This window comes from Eulemur rufifrons, chromosome 20 (genome assembly GCF_041146395.1).
Source record: "Eulemur rufifrons isolate Redbay chromosome 20, OSU_ERuf_1, whole genome shotgun sequence".
NCBI classification, from domain to species: Eukaryota; Metazoa; Chordata; class Mammalia; order Primates; family Lemuridae; genus Eulemur; species Eulemur rufifrons.
Window position 1 is genome coordinate 20613084 of NC_091002.1, and position 20908 is coordinate 20633991.

At 50.3% G+C, this 20908-nt stretch overlaps 1 protein-coding gene across 1 annotated transcript in view; it reads left to right on the plus strand.

Moving 5' to 3' along the window:
* The first annotated feature begins 16148 nt into the window (after positions 1–16148).
* The window catches only part of TGM2 (transglutaminase 2), a 31993-nt gene continuing 27233 nt past the window's right edge, over positions 16149–20908 (plus strand). The window contains exons 1-2 of the mRNA XM_069495722.1: positions 16149–16215; positions 19820–19999. Coding sequence (XP_069351823.1) covers positions 16206–16215; positions 19820–19999 — 190 coding nt within the window. The 5' untranslated portion in view covers positions 16149–16205. The remainder of the gene's footprint in view (positions 16216–19819; positions 20000–20908) is intronic.

Consider the following 20908-nt stretch of genomic DNA (forward strand, 5'->3'; position numbering starts at 1 on the left):
TCAATTTATAATGGCATTGACAAGAATAAAATACTCAGGAATAAGCTTAACAAAAGGTGTGCAAGAGTTATATACTAAAAATTACGAAACATTGATGAAAAAGCTAAATAAATGAAGAGACATTCCATGTTCTTGGATCAAAAGACTTAATATCGTTAAGATGGCAACACTCTCCCAACTGATCTAAAAATTCAACGCCACCTCTGTCAAAATGCCAGCTGGACTTTTATTTCTTATTTTTATTTTTTGCAGAAGTTGACAAAAGGATCCTGAAATTCATAGGGAATTGCAAAAGACCCCAAATAGTGAAAACAATCATAAAAGGAGCAACAAATTTGGAGGATGTGCACGCCCCAATTTAAAACCTCACTACAAAGCTAAAGTGATCAAGACAGTGTGATACTGACCTAAGGTTGAACATAGAGTGCAAGGGAATATAATTGAGAGCTCAGAAATAAAACGTTTCACTATGGTCCATTGACTTTCAACAAGGGTGTCAAGACCATTCATTCCACTGGGGAAAGAGTCGTCTTGCAACAAATGGTGCCAGGACAACTAGATATCCACGTCCACACTATACACAAAAATCAACTCCAAATGGATCTTAGACCTGAATGCAAGAGTTAAAACTGTAAAACTATTAGAAAGAAAACACAGGAGTAAACCTTTGTGACCTTGGGTTAATTAAAATCTTCTTAGACATACCACCATAAAAGCACAAACAGCAAAAGAAAAAAATAGCTTGGACTTCATCACAATTAAAAACTTCTGCGCTGCAAACAATACCATTGAAAAAACAAAAAGACAACCCACAGAATAGGAGAAAATATTTGAAAATCATATATCTTATTAAGGGATTTGTATCCAGAACATATAAGGAACGCTTTCAGCTCATATAAATAATAATAAGTCAACCTAAAAATGGCCAAAGGATTTGCATAGAGATTTCTCTGAAGAAGATGTGCAAATGGACAATAAGCTCAGGAAAAGATGTTCAGCATCATTAGTCATTAGGGAAATGTAAATCTAACCCACAAGACACAACTTTGTACTTACTAGAATGGCTGTAACAAAAAAGAGAGACAATGTTGAGTGCTGGAGAGGATGTGGAAAAATTGGAAATGCACACATTTCTAGTGGGAATGTAAAATAGTGCAATGACTTTGAAAAATAGTTTGTCAGTCCCTCAAAAAGTGAAACCATTGAGTTACCATATGATCCAGCAATTCCACTTCTGGGTATATACCCAAAAGAATTTTTCCCCCAGCTAAAAATTCTTTTGTTAGGGAAGAAGAAGAGGAAGACAGGTGTTAGGAGATAACCAGCAATCTCTCCCAACCCCACCCTTTGTTTTGCAAATAGAAGCAGTCCAATCTGGCCAAAGTACCAGTCCTTGGATTTAGAGACAAAACTCTGAACAGGCTTCTCTGACTTTGTCAGGTATCTTATGTCCCACATGTAGATGGAGCCAGAGATCGTGGCAAATCATCACCAGAGGAAGGAACAGCCAAGCTTGATGACCTGCGTCAGAACGTCTACCCAAGCAAATGCCTGAATTTTCACCTGCGTGAGGCACCGGGGAAGGATTAATAAGTAGTTCTGTTGACCAAAGACAGGCAGCAATATCCAAATGCCATGCACACGCTCCAGTTGACTGCATGCAATGAAGCATTCTCAGCACGACATGTTAATAGAAAAACTTCAAAGGAAGAGGTCTTCCTCTAAATTCTACCGATTATATCACCGTAGGCCCGAGACAGTCTCGTTAAACGTGTTGAGGCTCCTCATTCTAGCTTTGTTTAGTGCTGCCTTTGCATTCCAGTCTTGCTTTCCAGAAGAAATGCATACTTCACTCCAACTGTGCTTCCATCACCGCGCAGCTTGGATGCTGCAGTGAGGGCCTCTTCCTTCTCCTTCTTCCACAGGCACCGAGAGCCCCTGCCACAGCCACCTGCCAACACCCTGGCTTCTGCTGACATGAGCCTCCCCAAGATATATTAAAACACACATCCCCACTCTGGGAGGCCGAGGCAGGAGGATTGCTTGAGCTCAGAAGTTCAAGTCCAGCCTGAGCAAGAGCGAGACCCTATATCTACTAAAAACAGAAAGAAATTAGCCAAAACAACTATTAAAAAAATGAAAAAAGAAGTTAGAAAATAAAAGAAAAAATAAAACACACATCCACACAAAAACATGTACACAAACATTCACAGCATCGTTATTCACAAGAGCCTAAAAAATGAAACAGCCCAATGTCCATCCACTGATGGATGGATGAAGAAATGTGCTCTATCCATAGAATGGAATAAAATTTTCATACGTGCCTCAGCATGGATGAACATGGAGAACATTACGCTCAGTGAAAGAAGCCAGTCACAAAAAGATGACATATTGTATGATTCTACTAACATTTCTATGACATGTCCAGAATAAGCAAATCTATAGAGATAGAAAGTAGATTAGTGGCTGCCTAGGTTAGGGGAGGCAGGTAGAAAGTGCTAATGAGCATGAAGTTTCTTTTTGGGGTGAAGAAAATGTTCTAAAATTAGACGGTGAGATGGTGGTGACGGATCGACAACTCTGACTATACTAAAAACCATTACATTGTACAGTTTAAATATGGCATTTGCATTATATCTCAATAAAACTATTTAAACACAAAGAGTGAATCACCGTCCTATACATTCCACAGTTAAGAAATTTATTCTGAGGAAAGAGGTGCCAACAGGCTCATAGATGTAGCTGATGTCACTCATGGTTCAGTTGCAGGACATAGAAACCACATTTACTTGTTTAAACAGAAAGAGATTTAATACAGGAAGTTGAGTTCTTGCAAAATCATTGAAAATCCTGAAGCAGGGGCCTGGGCTTCCAGGAACGACACTTAGATAGTCACCGCTAGAATAGCTTGCCCAGGAAAGCTACTGCCTCTGCTACCACCCAGAAGCTTGCAAACTATTGTCTTCAGGAATTTGTCACATTGACTTCACTCCAGGCATCAGACACACCTGATGCTCCGCCACCGGGTCTCAACACCCACAAGTTGGTGACTGGGCACTGAGGACACAGTTGCAGAAGATCTCAAAGCCTTCACAACCAGCAAACGCAGAAAGATGACCTCCCTCTTTGCCTTCAAAATCTCCCACAAGTGCGTTTAATGGACGCTACCTAATTGGTCTCCAAACCCTAGCTGCAAGAGAGTCAGGAAATGCACTCTTCACCTTTCCAGCCCCTTGCAGTTTGGGAAGGCATATGGAAGGGGGTTGAAATGGATGTCGGACGAACCAGTCCACCTTATGAGCCCAAGGCCACAGGGTGGCACTGTTTGCAGTAGTAAAAAAATAGGAAGCAATCTAAATGTACAACAGAAAGGGATCGATAAGTTAGAGTTTATTTGTGTGATGAACTTCTAGATAACCAATATTTTGTAGAAATACATGTGACTTGAAAATGTTAGGCACACACTGAAAACAGAGAGGGGACAAAATAATACTTAGAGCCAACTTTCATGAGAGGAGGAAAAGTGCTCCTCCTGTCCACTGCCTGCCACACGCTTGGCTCAGGGTAGGTGCTCAATAAACATTTCTTGGATGGTTGCAAGATTCCATTTTTAGAAATTAAATACACATTTACATGAGTTTATGTATACACATTTTCTTAAATATGATATAGCAACAATGAAAGTCATAAAACAAAATGTTAACAGTTGTTCTCTCTGTTGGTGATATTTAGAGTGAATTTAACTTTCCTCTTTTGGCTGTTCTGTATTTTATAAATTTTGAACAGTGTACATGCATTAATACTAATTAGGCAAAAACCACAGCTGTTCTGGTAAAGCCACAAAAAGAAAACACGCCCACCTCATTTCTCGGTCTCCCATAGGGCCTGGCACAGGGTGGGGCCCAGAGTGGGCACAGATCCATGTTTGGTGGCCAAGTGAGTGTACCTCCTTCTGCTGCCCGGGGGATTCATGCCCGGGTAGAGTTGAGTTTCTAAGATAATCCTGATTCTAACAGCATAGTGCTTCTCCCCATCTAAAATCGGCCAAGTGTCAAAGCCATGGGACACTTCCCAAGCGCCAGTCTTGAGTGCGTGCTGAGGCTGTGCCAGGGTGAGGTCATGCTCAAGGGACTTTAAGAGCTAGATCAACGATTCAGTCCTGCCCCTCCCTCCCGTGCACCCGTCAGTCCCCGGGGCCATTGCGGCTTTGGCCTACTGAGCCAGGCCTGACGTCACTGCTACTAGCTATGGTCAGCCAGGCAGAGGCTTTCTGGGGATTGGGAGGAGGGGAGGTCTGTCCTTGTTTCGGGGTGCCCCTTGGTATCATGCAAGTGCCTCGGGGTGCTCTGAACCACTTTCACTTACGCAGCTGTCGAGATCTTAGTCACACACAGAGGGGCACAGGGACCAGAATGTGAAAAGTGGGCGTCCCAAGCGGCTCTGTGCCACCCAGAACCACACGGGCTAGTGAGGGAAACTACAGGCTTCAGTTTCCCCACCCCTCCAGCAGCCAGCTTTTGCCTCCCTCTTTCTGCCAGTGGACGGGGCAGCTGGTAATGGCGGGCCCTCTTCCTCACTGGTGCCTTTGTGAGGGGTGGAGGAGACCCCAGGAAGCTTGGTAGTCAGCACCAGCCACCACTTCATTCGTCACCCGGGAGCCAGAGGGGGAGACTGAAGCTACGGAGGGGAGGGGACACAGCCAGGGTCACACAGCTGCAAAAGGACCATGTAAGAGGGTTCCCGTATCAACCATGATCTTCAGAGACTCCAGGGCAGGCCCAAAGGGGAGAAGCAGAGAGAAGGATGTCACAGAGGGCTGGGAACTGGTCCCATTGGGGACAGCTTACCTCACAGGGCCTGCAAACATATCCCAGCCTCAGGTTCAGCCCTACCTGCAGAGACCACTGTCCCTGACCAGCTGCGGGCACCATTTCCTTTTCTGGCCTCAATTTGTGCATCTTTTTTTTGCGTTTTTTGAGACAGGTTTTCACTGTGTCACCTGGGCTAGAGTGCGATGGTGTCATCATAGCTCACTGCAACCTCAAACTCCTGGGCTCAAGCGATCCTCCTGCCTCAGCCTCCCGAGTAGTTGGGACTACAGGCTCGTGCCACTATGCCTGGCTAATTTTTTTTTTTTTTTTTAATTTTTGTAGAGACAAAGTCTCTCTATGTTGCTCAAGCTGGTCTTGAACTCCTGGCCTCAAGCGATCCTCCCACCTCAGCCTCCCAAAGTGCTAGGATTACAGCCGTAAGCCACCAAACTGGGCCTGTTCATCTTTTAAAAAGAGCCCAGGGATGATGATAATCATTAAATTCAAGCTCTGAAATCCGTGGTTAACGATTCTACCATTATCTTCCCCAAACTCAGCCTTGACTACACCCCATCCCTGCTTACACACTTTCTCACGGCTCCCTGTGGCCTGACCGAGCCTGGTATACAAGGCCCTTTGTCATCTGGGCCCCACTAACCACTCCCTCCTGTACACCTGTCTTGACATTCCTTCCAAGTACCCAAATGCCAGTCACACTGTTCCTGGGAATTCTTCCCACAAATTCTCCACACTCTTCCTCATGTCTATAACTTCACCCTGTGTGCACAGACAGGTCCCTTTACATCAAATGTTCCTCTTCACCTTATCTGCCTAACTCATACTCATACTCCAAAACCCAGATTAAGTGTCACCTCCTCCATGGAGCCTGCCCTGATCTGCCACAAAGAGAGAATTCCTCTCCTATCTGGGTTCCCTCAGATTCCGAGCCTTCCTCCCCAGCAACCCTGAACACGGGTTGTGGGAATTACTGATGACACAGTGAGCACCTTGTAACCCATCTGTGGCCTCCACCGAGCTGAGAATTCCTTGACAACAGAAACTGTCTTATTCACAATTCTGCACACGGTAGGTGCTCAATAAATATTCAATCAATAAATTATTCAATAAGTAAATTAATCTCTTAAACCCTCCCACTGCTCTGTCCCTAGCTCTTTGTGGGTCTCTGGACAGTGTGAGCCCCCCCTGCGCCTCACTGCTTCCAGCTCCACAATGGCAAGGCTGACCCAGGTGGCAGCTGAGGCCATGACCTCTCTCCCCACAGGCTATGATGAGTCAGGGACCCCAGTGATGCTGGCAGCTTACTTAGAGCCAGTTTGGCTAAAGAGGAAATTGAGACACAGAAGAATTAAGCCATCTCCAAGGTCACACAGCATCTAAAGTGTGGGGGACAAATCTTCACCCCTTCGTCACTGAGTTCCCACAAAACTCACCGCAGCCTGTCATATGGACACACTTATGGGGCACCCACGTCACTGCATGCCCCGGTCACTGCATGCCCCGGTCACCGCAGCAAAGAAGAACATCCCAGGCAAAGGGAATGGCCAGTGCAAAAGCTCTGAGTGTGGTGTGCCTGGCGTGCTGAGGGCATGGCAGGGAGGCCAGCGTGGCTGGACCCGAGTGAGCAGGAGTGGTAGGAGAGGGGGTCAGAGGACAATGGGGTCAGATTGCAGAGGTCTTGGGAACCTGATGAGAACTTTGGCTTTAATCCAAGTGAAATGGGGAGCCATTGCAGACTCTTGAGCAGAGGAGTGGCATGATCTGACCTAAGTTTTAAAGAGATCCTCTGGCTGCTGTGTGGACAACAGATGGGGCTGGGGGCAAGAGAGGAAGCAGGGAGACCTAGTCTAGGTGAAAGACCCTGGTGGCTTGGTGGCAGCAGAGGTTGCGAGAGTGGTCAACTTCTGCAGATATTTTTAAGGCAGAACCACCAGGATTTCCTGACATATTGGGATGGGGTTGGAGAGAGTAGAGTCAAACTTGACTCTGGGGCCTGAGCACGTGGAATGGGGGTGCTCCCAATCCACCGAGTTGGGAGAATGCGGGAGGAGCAAGCGGGGCTAGAGGAGATCAGACTGGAAACCGAGTCTGGAATTTAGGAGTGAGGACAGGGCTGAAGATGCAAACGTGGGAACCGAGAGCAAGAGCACAGGCGGCATCTAGGGTCACGGTCACGAGGCTGGCTGAGCCCCTGCAGGCCTGGGGAGTGGATTGCAGATGAGCATTGTAAATATCAAGGCCCCTGCATACAGTAAGCACTTAGCAAATGATGGCTGAGTAGCCAGTAGTGTGTGATAGCAGGGTTAAGCTGTGAAGGATGAACAAGCAGGAGAAAAGCACAGACGAGCAAAAGGACGAGTGGGAGCAGGGTCCTGTGCCTCCCCAGCCCAGCCTCCATCCCCTCCCACCCTGACATCAACACCCACCTCCTCCCTGTTCTCCCCACATCCCTCCTCCCGCCCCAGAAAACATTGGCTCCTTTGACAGAGGAAAGATATTTTGCAAAAACGCATGGGTTTGGGAGCGGAGCAGTCCTGATCCTGGGCAAGTGCCTCAGTTTCCCCATCTGTAAAAGGATGGGCCATTGAAAAGTTTAACAAAAGCCAGTTGGAGGTGGCTGAGCTGGTGCTCGTTGCTCCCTGTGTGCCTGGGAGGGAGGATTAATGAGGGCGAAAGTCCTGCTGGCCTCTGTCCCCTCGGGGCACCCCAATGAATGGCCCATCTTTGCTCCAACAAGGCAATCCCAGGGGGGTTCTCAGAGCCGCTGATCTAGAAAGATGCACTTTCCCCAGGGGTACCCGATGGCGGCTGGGAAGGGGCAGGAGTTTGGGATGGGGAGTGGAGGTGCATGGGGTCAGGGGTGGAGGCAGCTGACAGCAGGATGTGCCAGATCACAGGACTGGGATCCACAAGGAGGGAGCCATATTGCGTGTGAGTCCACCCAGACAGACCCCAGGGCCCGTCCCGGCTCCAGAAGGTCCCCTAGTGACCGCAGGCAAGCTCCATGCTCTCTCTGAACCCCAACCTTTCCATTTGGAAATTGGGCAATGGAGCCGTTCATTACGCAGACAGAGAACTATCCTAGAGAATGACAACTTAGGGTCCTTGTGGGGCAGACAGGGCTGAAAACAAGTAAGCAGAAAGCAATGACATGCACAGAGCTTCTTCACCCAGAGCCAGGCACACAGTAGGTGCACAATGGCCATCCTGTCACACCTACCCCCCAGGGCTGACTTGAGGGAGTGAATGGAATCAAAGTCCTCAAAGCTCTTGGAAATAATTATGAACTCAATAAAAACAGTCGATAATCATGCAGCTTTTCCCTGGGCCCAATGCTAAACCGTTTAATAACTCATTTATCTTTAACGACTCCGTGAGGTTGCTAGTCTCATCTTCTCTATTATTGGGATAAGGAAGCTGAGCTTGGAGACACGAGGATACTTGCAGAAGGTTGTCTGTCGAGGCGCTGTGGGACCCTGAAGCCCTGGTCACCCTGCCTCTGGGCTTCCTGATGAGCCGGGGTCCTGCCCTGTGGGCACCTGCAGAGGGAGGAGACGGGGAAGCAGGTGAGTCCGGATCAGAGGTGAGGCGCCGGTCGCTTCCCTCCTCCCACCTCTCCGTCCTCCAGCAATGTCCACATCCCCACTGCCGCTTAGGAAACCACGGGGTTAATCTAATCGGAGCCTCCGGAACGTGCACAGGGCGATTCATTTTATTTAAAAAGCTTTAAAAAAAGAAACCAACCTGTCAGTTCTCATTTAGAAACCTGAACATTCTGAAAATATTGGGGAAGACAGGGGCTGCATCCGCTAGAAAATTCTCTGCAAAAGAGGTGATGCTAATCCAAGGTGACAGGGTTACTTTTTTTGTTTTTAGGCCAGAAAGGCTGGGAGTGCAAATTGCTCTTCTGAGGGTCAACCAGCTGGGGGCAAGCTGCGGAGGCCACCTGGGGACTGATGGGCAGTGAGAGCTGGGCTCCCCTCTGCCACCGGCTCCATTTCCCTGGAATTCTTCATTAGAAGAGAAGGCCTTGATGACGCCACTCTGACAGTCACAGCATATCAGAATCAGAGACTCTAGGGCCACCAGAAATTTATTACTTGGCCCAACCCTTTTCACAAATGGGAAACTGAGGCTCAGAGAAAGGGATTGAAGCATTTATTTGATCAACCGTGAGTCAATAAGTGTTTACTAGAACCTTCATTGTGGAGATGTCCCTTCCACCCAGGGGGCTAGGAATTTAGGAGGGGCTGTGGCTCCCTTCGTGACTTTGCTTTGGATCCAAGTCCCTGATGTGTGGTCTCGGGCAGGTGATTTAGAGTCTCTGAGCCTCAGTTTCCTCAGCAAAATGAGGACAATAATCCCTGAAGCCCACAGAGTCGCTGGGAGAAGTAGATGAGGGAAGGCAGTTGTACCACGCGGCTCCTAGCACAGACTCGAGGCAGCTTAACAACGCCCCCAAAAATTAACTGGAAGGATGTGATGATGGCTCACAGGTATGTACCCAAGAGAAATAAAGACATATGTCCACACAGAGCTGGACCTGCATGTGTATAGAAGCTCTATTCATACTCCCCCAGAACAACCCCAAAGTCCTTCAACTGGTTAATGTACAAATAAATTGTGGTATGTTCTTTCAATGGAATACTACGCAGTGATAAAACGGAATGAACCTCTGCTACCTGCAACAACATGGATGACTCAAATGCATTATGCCAAGTGAAGGAAGCCAGACACAATAGGCTAGATGCTGGGCGATTCCATTTATAGAACTTTCTGGAAAAGGCAAAACAATAGGAACAGTAACCAGATCAGTGGTTGCCAGGACCAGAGGGTCGGGGGAGAGAATTGCCTGCAAAAGGGCATGAGGGAAATTTGGGGGGTGATGGAAATGTTCTAGATCATGATTGTGGTGTAGTGATATGACTGTGTGTCTTTGTCAACTCGCGGAACTCTATTGAACGATGTGGGTGAGTACATACACTGTATGTAATGCAAAGTGGGTGAAGTATACTGTATGTAAATGGAAACACAATAAAGCTGACTTTTAAAAAAATCAAACAGAAAGCTTAAAAAACCCTCAATTCAGAAAAGATAAGAACTGAAGTAGTTCTGGGAATGAACCAGAGAATTTCAATCATTATTTAGATCTTGTGGCAGAGTTGTAGGAGTCAAAGTCCCAGGAGAGAGTCTGATTGGCTGAGTTTGGGTCCCAGGCCCACCCTTAACTACGGTTGGGTAGGGCCACTTGATTGACAGTTCCATCAAGCCTGTGGTAAAGGACAGATACCTGGAGGCAAAACAATGGACCAGCTGTGCGTGCAAAGAGGACACTGTCAACTGAGGATGCCTGTATGTGTTGGGGTTTCTTATCCTGGATACTGAGACCTGCCCTTCCAGGACTGAGGCCAAACCTCCCGTCTCCTGTGACGATGGCATCTGGTGACTACAGTCTGTCCTCAGATGTGAAGGTTGGAGTCGAACTAACTGGGCCAAGCCGAGTGTTGCTGCAGACCTGCAAGCATTCAGTTCAGGCGGATAGTCACTCATCAAACAGGCAAGAGAAACAAGTGGTCAGTTTAGCCAGACATATGTTCAATTTAGTGGAACAAGCTCAGCCCCTGCCTTAAAGGGTCATTTATTTCCATGAAAGAGAGTGTGTTTGACTCTTATTGACTGAGCTGGGTGTGCCAGGCAGACACAGTCAATGACTCAGCCTCGGGGAGGGAGATGCTGGGGAAAGCGGCAGAATCCGGGCAGTTCATCCTCCGGTGTCTCTGGCAGCCCCAAGTGGCCTTGGGAGCTTGGCCAGGCACCACTCTCAGGCTTAACTCCCCTCGCTTGGTATTCTAGCAGTATCAGTTACACACAGGGACTTTGCTCCTCCCCTTCCCCTTTGTGTGACCTTGGCCAATTCACTTTAGCTCTGAATCTTCATTTACACAAAGGAAAAGATTTTGCAAGCACTTTGCCGGGGTGGTGCTCCGGAAGCATTTGAAGACATAAACAGAGTTTGTGGGATAAACAGAAACTCAGTGTAGAGTCCTCAAAATGACTAACTTCAGATGTGGGAACTCTCATCTTCAACCTCCCCTTTATTCCTGGGCTCTCCTTATGGGTCTGGTTGTGCAAGATTGTGCCAACATCCACAAAAGTGTTTTATGGGTTGATTGTGGATTTTTTAAGGCACATTTTCTTTCTCTTTCATCTCCAACTATATTTTTTCTAACTTCTTTGCCAAAATTTCTTTATTTTAGAGTATTTCCATTTTTACAAAAGCTCCATCCTAAAGGGAAAACAGGTTATTTTTTCTTTTAAATATTAATCTTTAATTACCTAAGTGATACGTAAAGTCATTTCTGCACTTAAAATTTTTCTTACCTTCCAGGGAATACGGAAGCCACCTTAAATTATCACTGTGAGCCCCCTAATCACAGCCCCCAACCCCCTTCCCGCCACTGCCAGCAACTTGGAGTGGATTTTTCCAAACCTTCTACATTTACAGATTGTACATATATTTGCTTATCTGTTCCCACAGAAATCCAACAGTCCTGTGAAATCGTACTCCGCACAATGTCCTGCAATTTGCTTTCTTCCCTCCGCACTATGACCTGGAATTCTTTCTGTGTCCACACAGGGAGGACTTTCTCTTCCTTTTCGTAACTGCCGAGTGACGTTCCCAGGCGTGGCTTTATCCAGCCCCGTGTGCTGGGCATTTAGGGTGTGACCCGTTTTTGTCACACCAAACAACACTGCGAAGACCCCTCCCGTGCTCATCTCCTTGGACACACACATGTGCCAGTGTTTCTCTCAGGTTTTCTATTTGAGAATGAGACAATATTGGCAAAGACTTTCAGAGCTTTATTCCCGGCTTTTTGTTTTCTAAATTAACCACCACATTTTAAAGCCGTGTTATTGAGATATAACTCACACAGCATAAAAGTCATCCAGGTAAAGTGCACAATTCAATGGTTTTTAGTATAGTCACAGATCTGTGCAGCCATCCCACCAGCTAATTCTAGAACATTCTCTTCACCCCCAAAGAAGACACCCCACACCCGTTAGCAGTCACTCCTCATTCCTCTCTTCCCTCTGCTCCTGACAACCATTGATCTACCGTCTGTATCTATGAATTTGCCTCCTCTGGGCGTTTCATGTCAGTGGAGTCCTACAACATGTGGCCTTTTGTGTCTGCTGCTTTCACTTAGCATGATGGCTTTGAAGTTCATCTGAGCTGTAGGACGGGTCAGTACCTCATGCCTTTTTATTACCAAATACCTTTGTTGAGTGCTTATTGTCTACCAGGAATGGTGTTAATCCTTGTGAAAAACCTATAAGTAGGCACCGTTATTATCACCCCCATTTTACAGAGGAACAAACTGAGGCTTGAAGACATGCCGTGATGCAGCCAAGATCTCACAGGAAAGTACACGGCAGAGCTGGATTTGAACCCAGGCCTGCTGAGCTCCCAAGCCTGTGCCCTTGCAGCTGAGCCATGCTGCTGCTTGAAGAAGTGGGAAAGGATTGAAAAGTGTCTCCTGGGTCCAATGTGCAGGTCACAAAGTCCCTTTACTCATAGGATGGTTCTAGGTCACCATGATGATCACTGGCGATTGCCCCGTGGCACCATCTCCTGGTTCCCGGTCCTGCCAGGGGCAACTGGCACCACAAATCCTATCAAACAAGGCTCCCAGGCTAACCCCTAGAGCTTGGACATGTTCTCTCTCTCTCTGCTGCAAGTTACTAATTCATTTAACAAACATTTATCAATGCGCACCCTCCAGGTGGGTAGATGGAGACAGACACACACAAACACTAGTCCTTATACAGGGTAGACTGTGGCCATGTTCTGTGGGTGCTGGGGCAAGGAGAGCAAGAGGGAAGTCTTCTCTGGGTGGGTGGGTTCCAGGAGAAGGTGTCCTTTGGATGGGGCTTAAAGCCTGGGTGAAACATCGATGGGTGGAAAGGGGAGGTCATCCCAGGTGGAGGGCATAGCTTGAGCAAAGGCCTACAGGTGGATGTTTGGAGGGTGCATCTGGGGACAAGTACAGTGTCTAGTGAGGCTGGAAGGCACAAATGTGGAAGATGCGACTGAAGGGTAGGTTGGGCCAGCCCTGCAGGCCTTGAATGCCCTGCGAGGTCTGGGATGTGATTCCCTCTTTCACAGAAATGGAAACTGACGTTCTGGAAAGTTGAGCAAAAGTGCCTGCCGTGGTCCACAGAGCTTGAGTGGCCTAGTTGGGGCTGGAACCCTATGCCGGCTGCAAGGACGGCGGGAAGGGGATGGATGGCACTCGGTGAGGGATGCATTGTGGGGACAGAGCTGAGGACAAGACGACTAGGTCAGTTTCTCCAGCTGTAAAATGGACACATTGGGAGGGGCATTCCCAATCAGATGCCCTGTTCTCTTCCTGTAGCCTGGGACACCCAGACCCTGCCCCAGACGGGCCACCTTCTCAAAAGGCCTGAAAGGTCATGCCTGCCCTGACATTTTCCCCAAGTCCCTGTCCTAACGCTCCAGCGCACCTCATCACCTCAGGGGAGTCTGCCCCACCCTCCTGGGCTCCCTCACGCCAGACACTGCTCATCCCTGTTAGTCACCAGTTGGTAGAAAGGCCCAGGCCTCCAAATGCCCCATCCCATTCCTGCCTGCTCTTCCCCACCCGCCCTCTCCTCCCACTCCAGCTGGCCAGGGCCTGCTCTGGCCCGGGGCACCTTGGCCTTGAGGAATGGCTGAGCTGAGCCAGAACCCACATGCTGTGTGACCTCAGGCAGTTTCCCCAACCTCTCTGAACCTTAATCCTTTTCCTTTCCTTCCTTTCCTTCCTTCCATTCTTCATCTGGCTCTCTCTAACTCATCCCCCCATCTCTCATGCGACAAACGTTCTGTGAGTGTCCACTGTGTACCCCACACCACAGTCAGAAGCCTTGGACCACAGCCCTCAGAAGCTCCACTTGCTGAGAGCTGTAGGACTAGACCTGCCCCAGGCCCCTGAGGCCGACCCCCCGGGGTTGGGAGAGACAGGACTGACCTCTGAACCGCAGGAGAGCGAACAGTCCAGGCCCCACTGTCTCACTTCCTGACTGTGTGGCCTTGGGTGGCTCTAGGAGCTCCCAGGCTGGGCTATGAGGGAAAGTCAGTGCCAGGTGGAGCAGCGCATCTCCTCTGCAAGCGGGAAAGGAAGGACAAAACAAAACTCGCCCCTTCATTTGGGGCAGGGCTGGCGCTTGTGGAAACATACAGCCTTCCCTCCGCCCAGCTGACTGTCCTCATGCCTCCTGTCTCTCTGTGAGCTCCCTGTCCCTCAGGGCTAGGCCCTGGGACACTTGGTATTTTGTGCCAAGGCTCAGGGACCTCAGTTATCGTGTGCACACCACGTATGGGCACCCAACTTCAGTCACTCTGGGTGAGTCGGACGCAGGCCTGCGAGGGAAGGATTCTTGCCCCCATTTTGCAAAGGATGACGCTGGGGTCTTGAGAGCCCAAATACCTGTCCATGCCCACGTGACTGGTCAGGGGCAGAGTGGGAGCTCGAATCCTGGCCTTTTGACTGACATTCACTTACCTTGCTCTTTCCTCTGGGCTGTCGCCAGCTGCAGGGAATAGCTTCTGCAACAACTTCTGTAAAATGGGGCAATTACAGGGCTCACCCACGGTGCTGTTCCACAAGCCATCAGGGCCCAACACTGCTCTGGGGGTTGTTCACTAAGACTCCAGGCAGAGCACATTTGACCCAGGGACAAACATCCACTGAAGCAACACAGGCTTATTCCCTGCGCCATGTGTCATTCAGGGACAGAGGCTGAGGCCAGTTTTATAGCCCAAATTCATCAATCGATGTAGAACTTGTTCCAGAAAAAGGGGTATGGGAGCCTGACAGGCCTCTGTCCCTCCAGGGAACCTTCCTGCTCAGGCCTCATGGTGGGTCAGGAAGCACAGGAAGCCAGGCCACCGGAGGTACCAGGATGGGACAGGGGTCCCGCAGGGTGCCAGGTTCGAGGGATCCAAGGCTGAGTCCCTGGAAGGTTTTATTCCCTTCTGGCACAGAGTACACCTTCAAGGAAGGTCAGTGAGTGGATGGATGGGGGGAAGGAAGAAAAGAGGGAGGGAGGAAGGGATGATGAATGGGTGAGTAGATAGGTGTGTGGGTAGGTGATGGGTGGGTGAGTAGGTGAATGGATGGATTCTATTCATGAATAGAATGAATAGACGGATGGGTGGAGGGATGGGTGGATGGACGGATGGTTGGTGGGTAGATGGGTAAATGGGTAGAGGGGTGGATGGATGGATGGATGAGTGGAAGGATGGGTAGAAGGGTAGATTGGTGGATGGGTGGATGGATGGATGGGTGGAGGGTAGATGGGTAAATGGGTAGAGGGGTGGATGGATGGGTGGACGGATGGGTGGATGGGTAGATGGGTGGATGGATGGACGATTAGGTGGATAGAGGGGGAAATGAGATAGGATTGTCTGGGTTTTGCTACAGGGAAAGGTGTGGGTGCGTCTACCATTGAGTCCATGTCTGCATGTGTGTCCACCTCTGAGTATCCACATCTTTGTGTGTCTGTGGGTGCCTCATATGAATTTGTGTCCACATCTGACGGTGGCATGCTGGTGTCGGTGAGGGCTGTCTACGTGTGCCTGTGAGCTGGATGCATCTGGACACCCACTCATTTATGTGTCCAAAGCCACGTGTGGCTCCTGGCAGGTATGTGTCCGGCTGTGTCCATGTCCTGCTGTGTCTCTGTGATTCTAATCTGATTATGTAGCCATGTCACCGTGTCTGTGTGTCACCTGCTATATCTGTTGGAGTGTGCCTGTGTCCATGTGTGTATTTGTGTGTCCACACCACTTGTCTCTGTGTGTGTGTCTCTCCTCCGTGTGTATCTGTATCTGAGTGTGTGTGTTCTTGATCCCAGATCTGAGCTGTCTGTGACTCCATGTCTGTGTATCCAGGTGTGCCTGCATGTCCTGGTTCATCGTGTGCTGCTGTCTGAGGTTGTTCCGTGTGTACCTGCATGTGAGTGGCTGTTTCTGTGTCCAGGTGTGTCTGTGTCCCTGTCCACGTTGTCCCAGCCCTGAGCTCTGTCCGGTCCACTAGGGGGCGCCCTTGCCTGCCTGTTGATCCCTCTCTGGGGCTCCTGTCCCCTGAGTGCGCCCGGCCGGTCGGTCGGGATGGCGTGGGCCAAAGACTGGGACGTGGGTGGCCTCGCCAGGTCCCCGCCTTCCGCGCAGCCCCGCCCCTGGCCCTCCCTGAAGCGGGCTATAAGTTAAGGCCGCTCTCAGCCGCTGCAGTGACCGCTGCTAGTGGTCGGCACTTGGAGGCGCGTCCTGCCACCAGTCGAAGGAGCCACAGCCGCTGCCCCCGCCTGACCATGGACGAGGGTGAGTATCAGGGTCGGTGCTGCTGCCCGGGGCCTGCCTCCCTGGTCTCCTGGGCCCACGGGGCACGGAGCTCAGTCCCTAAGTCCTGATGTGGAGAGCAACAGGCGGGCTGGGCTGGCCTGAGCCAGGTGGGAGGTACCTGGATGCTGCTTAGAGCCTCAGTTTCCCCATCCACAGGGCATAATCATTAACCCCTGCCCCCTTGGATCAGATGAGGCAATGGCACGTGCAAGCGTGTTGTAAACTGTAAAGTTCTGTCCTGGTGGACGACTGACGCTTGTCCTCAGTGAGTTAGTGGGGGCTGGGTCCCCGCTATGTGCCAGGTGGCATGAAGCCGTGCAGGGGGTACTGGCCTGGCCTCTGAACACTTAGCTTTGGTCAGTCCCTGCCAGCCTGGAGGGGGTGTGCCTGCCTCTCCTTGAGGTGTGCAAGCCAAGTCTGGCGGATTCCTCGGCCCCAGGGGCCAGAGAGGAGGTTCCAGCATCCTTTGGGGGAGCAGTCTGAGACCAGGCATGTTCTTCCTGCCCTCAAGTTCTGTAGCCCTAGTCCTTGGCCACGTGTTGAGTCTAAGCTTCCTCTCCTATACAAGAAAGACAGTCGTGTCAGTCTTGGGTATATCTGGGAGGGCTGAGAGGAGAGGAGCGGGCACTCAATTAATTTCCTACCTGCCCCCTTGACACACGCAGGCACACACAGTGGCAGCGTCCTCCTAGGTCCCAGGGGGAGGGATTTCTACCATAGAGGATGTCCCTGTACTCACACCGCTGGACCCAGGTTCCAGGCTGGCTCTCGGGTCAAGTCTGTTTGGGAACGGCCTCTGCCCCCACTAGGATCCCCAGAAGCGGTATGGGGAGAGGGACACGGGGCGGGCGGAGCAGGGATGTCCAGGAGGAGCTGTGGACCTGCCTGAGATGCTGCGTGATCTTGACCACTCTCCTTCCTGGGACTCAGCTCCCAATGCACTGTGACATGTCTCCTAGGTGGCCGCTTGTCCCCAGTGCAGTTTCTCACCCACATCCCCCAAAGTGGGGCTCAGTGGGGCTGGAAGACCCTGGAGACACCAGTCATGACGAGCCTCCAGTCCCACTGTCACAGTGGCCACTTCCGACAGGGGTCTCACTGGGCTGGAAGACCTCAGGCTCTTTCTCAGGGCAGAGATCCTGTAAATCCTAGGATTCTAGACCCCAGTGTTTCTGTACCTTTGGAGCTGGGCATGATTTCTTGGAAATCCTTCGTCAGACAATAGACCAAGAATGTGTCCTGTCTCCCCCAGACCAGGGACTGATCATCTCTCCCAGGTCCCCCCAGGGGGCAACGATGGGCTCTTTCCTGATTAAGCTCTCTGGGGTTGAAGTTTCCAAAAACAGCATTTCCTCGCCCCAGCAGGCCAGCAGGAAGTTTTTCCTTGTGGCCGGCCGAGGTCTGTCCTGTTGGAATTACAGGGAGATTGACTTCCCCGATGCTTCAGTCGCGCGGACCTATCTCCTCCGGGCACAAAAACAAAACAGGACATGGGGTGGGGGCTAGGGAGGGGGGCTGGAGAACAAACCCGAGCTGTAGTGAGGTGGGACCCGGGCAGGCTCCAGAATCCTGCAGCCCTGATTCCAATCTCAAAGTGGCTGCTCGCTATGGGACCCGGGGCCACATAGTGTCTCGCTCTGCAAAATGGGAATCGCTATGGCGGAACTGCCGTGAGATTTAAGTTGAGATAATTCACGTACAAGCCCTCAGCGGTCACCAGGCACTTTTGTGCCTCACTTTTGGAATATTCCACAGCAGGAGACAGGAGACCTGGGCTATCATCCCACTAGAGGGACCAGCCTTTTGGGCGATTTTGGGCAAATCCTCGCCCATATACTTTCCAGTGGACACACAACTGAGTCTGCCTTGCCCACTCCTTCCACCTTAGGGTCTTCCCAATCTTGACCTTGAGCGTGTCAAGGTTTATAGGGTTTATGTTTCTCTCAGACCTCCTCCCGTCTATCACCCTGCCCCCGCCCTGGTCCTTACCTCCCTCTGAAACTATAAATAGGTCCTTCACATCTCAAGCTCCTGCCCTGGGCTGGGCCTTCAGGAGGGGCATCCCAGACATCCTCTTCCAGACTCACAGCAGCACTTTGAGACTTCAGAGAAAGAGGCACAGAGAGGGCGAGACACTTGTCCGGGATCACAAAGCAGCATAGCAGAACTAAAACCTCCGGAAGACTCCAAAGCCCCTGTCATTTAAAAAACCTTTTGTTATGGAGAAATTGAACGTACGTAAAAGTAGAGAGAATAGTATAATAAATTCCTATGTGCTCATCACCCAGTCTCAACCAGCACCAGCACCTCATTCTTGCAAGCAGATCCTAGACATCATATCATTGCACCCGTAAATGTTTCCGTGTATGTCTTGAAAGGACAAGAACTCTCTTTTTTGACATGAACAAATTAACAAAATTCCTCCTATGTCACCATTATTCATTCCATCAGTGTTTAAACGTCCAGTTGTCTCATGCATGTCATAAATGGTTTTAGACAGTTTTTTGAAATCCAAACCCAAACAAGATCCACACATCACAGTGGGTTGAAATGTCCCAAGTTTCTCTTTGCAGACTCTCCCTGTAACTGTTTCTTTCTTGCAGTTTATTTGTTAAAGGAACCTTGAGCTTGCCAAGGTTTATGGGGTTTGCCTTTAGTTTCCCGGAGTATGAACTTTGTTGACCGTCCTGGTTCTGTGTGTAACTTGCTCCTCAGTCCTGCGTATTTCCTGTAAATTGAGAGTTGGATCTAGAGGCAAAGCCTTGTCATTAACTATAAAAATACTGTCCCTGTTTAAACCGAAAGAAGCCTCTGACAGCGAGAGAACAGCTCGTGTTTACTAAGCACTGATTACGCACCAGGCACTGTGGTAACTGTTTCACCCGTATTAATTCCTTGGATACTCACAACAGCCCTGTAAAGTAGACCTCATTATTCTCTAACAGATGAGGAAACTGAGGCCCAGGAAAGTTGAGCTGCTAACAGTCACACAGCTTCTCCCAACACGCCTCGGGGGCATAGCCTTGCCATTAAAAGAGTTGTGGAGGCCGGGCACGGTGGCTCACGCCTGTAATCCTAGCACTCTGGGAGGCCGAGGCGGGCGGATTGTTTGAGCTCAGGAGTTCGAGATCAGCCTGAGCAAGAGTGAGACCCCGTCTCTACTAAAAATAGGAAGAAATCATATGGACAGCTAAAAATTTATATAGAAAAATTAGCTGGGCATGGTGGCACATGCCTATAGTCCCAGCTACTCGGGAGGCTGAGGCAGGAGGATCCCTTGAGCCCAGGAGTTTGAGGTTGCTGTGCACTAGGCTGACGCCACGGCACTCACTCTAGCCCAGGCAACAGAGCCAGACTCTGTCTCAAAAAAAAAAAAAAAAAAAAAAAGAGCTGTGGAGAGTCAGCCTGGCCAGCCCCTTGCAAGGCAGGGGGGGCTGGGGGGTTGGCAGGGGGAAAGGCTGTGTTTCATGGGCAGTGAGAGGGCGCAGAGCCCCCACGTCCAGGGAGCACAGATGTGTCGCTAGGGGTCACAGCTGGCTGAGGGATGCCACCCCGGCTCATGCCTCCCCTGCTGTCTCCGTAGAGCTGATCCTGGAGAGGTGCGATCTGGAGCTGGAGGCCAATGGCCGCGACCACCACACTGCTGACCTGTGCCAGGAGAGGCTGGTGGTGCGGCGGGGCCAGCCCTTCCGGCTGACACTGCACTTCGAGGACCGCAACTACGAGCCCACAGTGGACACTCTCACCTTCACTGCCGAGAATGGTGAGTCCCGGCCACCCCCACTCCTCTTCTTCTTCTTCTTCTTCCTCCTCCTCCTCTCCACCCTGACCTGCCCCTTTCTGGGATTCATTGCCCCCTGACAGAGGACAGGGCAGATGACTTCACACCTATGTGTCCCCTGGGAGATTCTCACCTGTCACTAGCCCCATTTTACAAATGAGGAAATTGAGACCCAGAAATGGGGAGAGTCGCCCTAGGCCACCCTGCCTTGTAAGGAAGACTGTGCTCCTGGACCCCCAAGCTCCTGTTATCACCAGAGTTGGATGTCAGCTTTCTGTCACAAAGGTTATCAAGGTCTTATCTGCTCTTTCCCATATCAAAACAACTTTCTAATCTCTCTGCTTCCCGACACCCAACCAGGCCCTGGGATCAGGCCCGAATTCGGTCTGGGTGGCAGAGAAAGAGTCCAGTTGGCTCCAGCCCTCTGACTGGGCGGTTCTGTGTCCCAGCAGTCCCTTCTCCATGCCTCAGAAGCCTGCCTCAATCTCAGGGGCTGGGCGGAGAGACCTGGGTTCTAGTGCAAGCTCGGCTACCTACCTGCTGTGTGACCTTGGGCAAGTTACTCAACCTCTCTGAGCCTGAGTTTCATCATCTGTAAAGCACTCACATTGGGAGGTGTTTAAGTGAGAAGAGCCTGGTATGGGGAAGTGCCTTGTAGACGTTAGCAGCTGTTGTCTGTCCTGCTCCAGGGGCTCCAGGGATGAATGAAGGGATGTTGAGGCCCCAGCCATCCCATGCCCAGATGTCCGGCACACAGTGTTCTTTCTTGGCCATTCCTAGGAAAGTGGCCTCAAATGACAAATCAGTTGGGTTGGCTTCTGGTGGGAACCACTCCCTCAAGGTCAGTGAGGGGCCCCTGGCTGGACTCTGGGTATAGACGGCCAGCTCCTC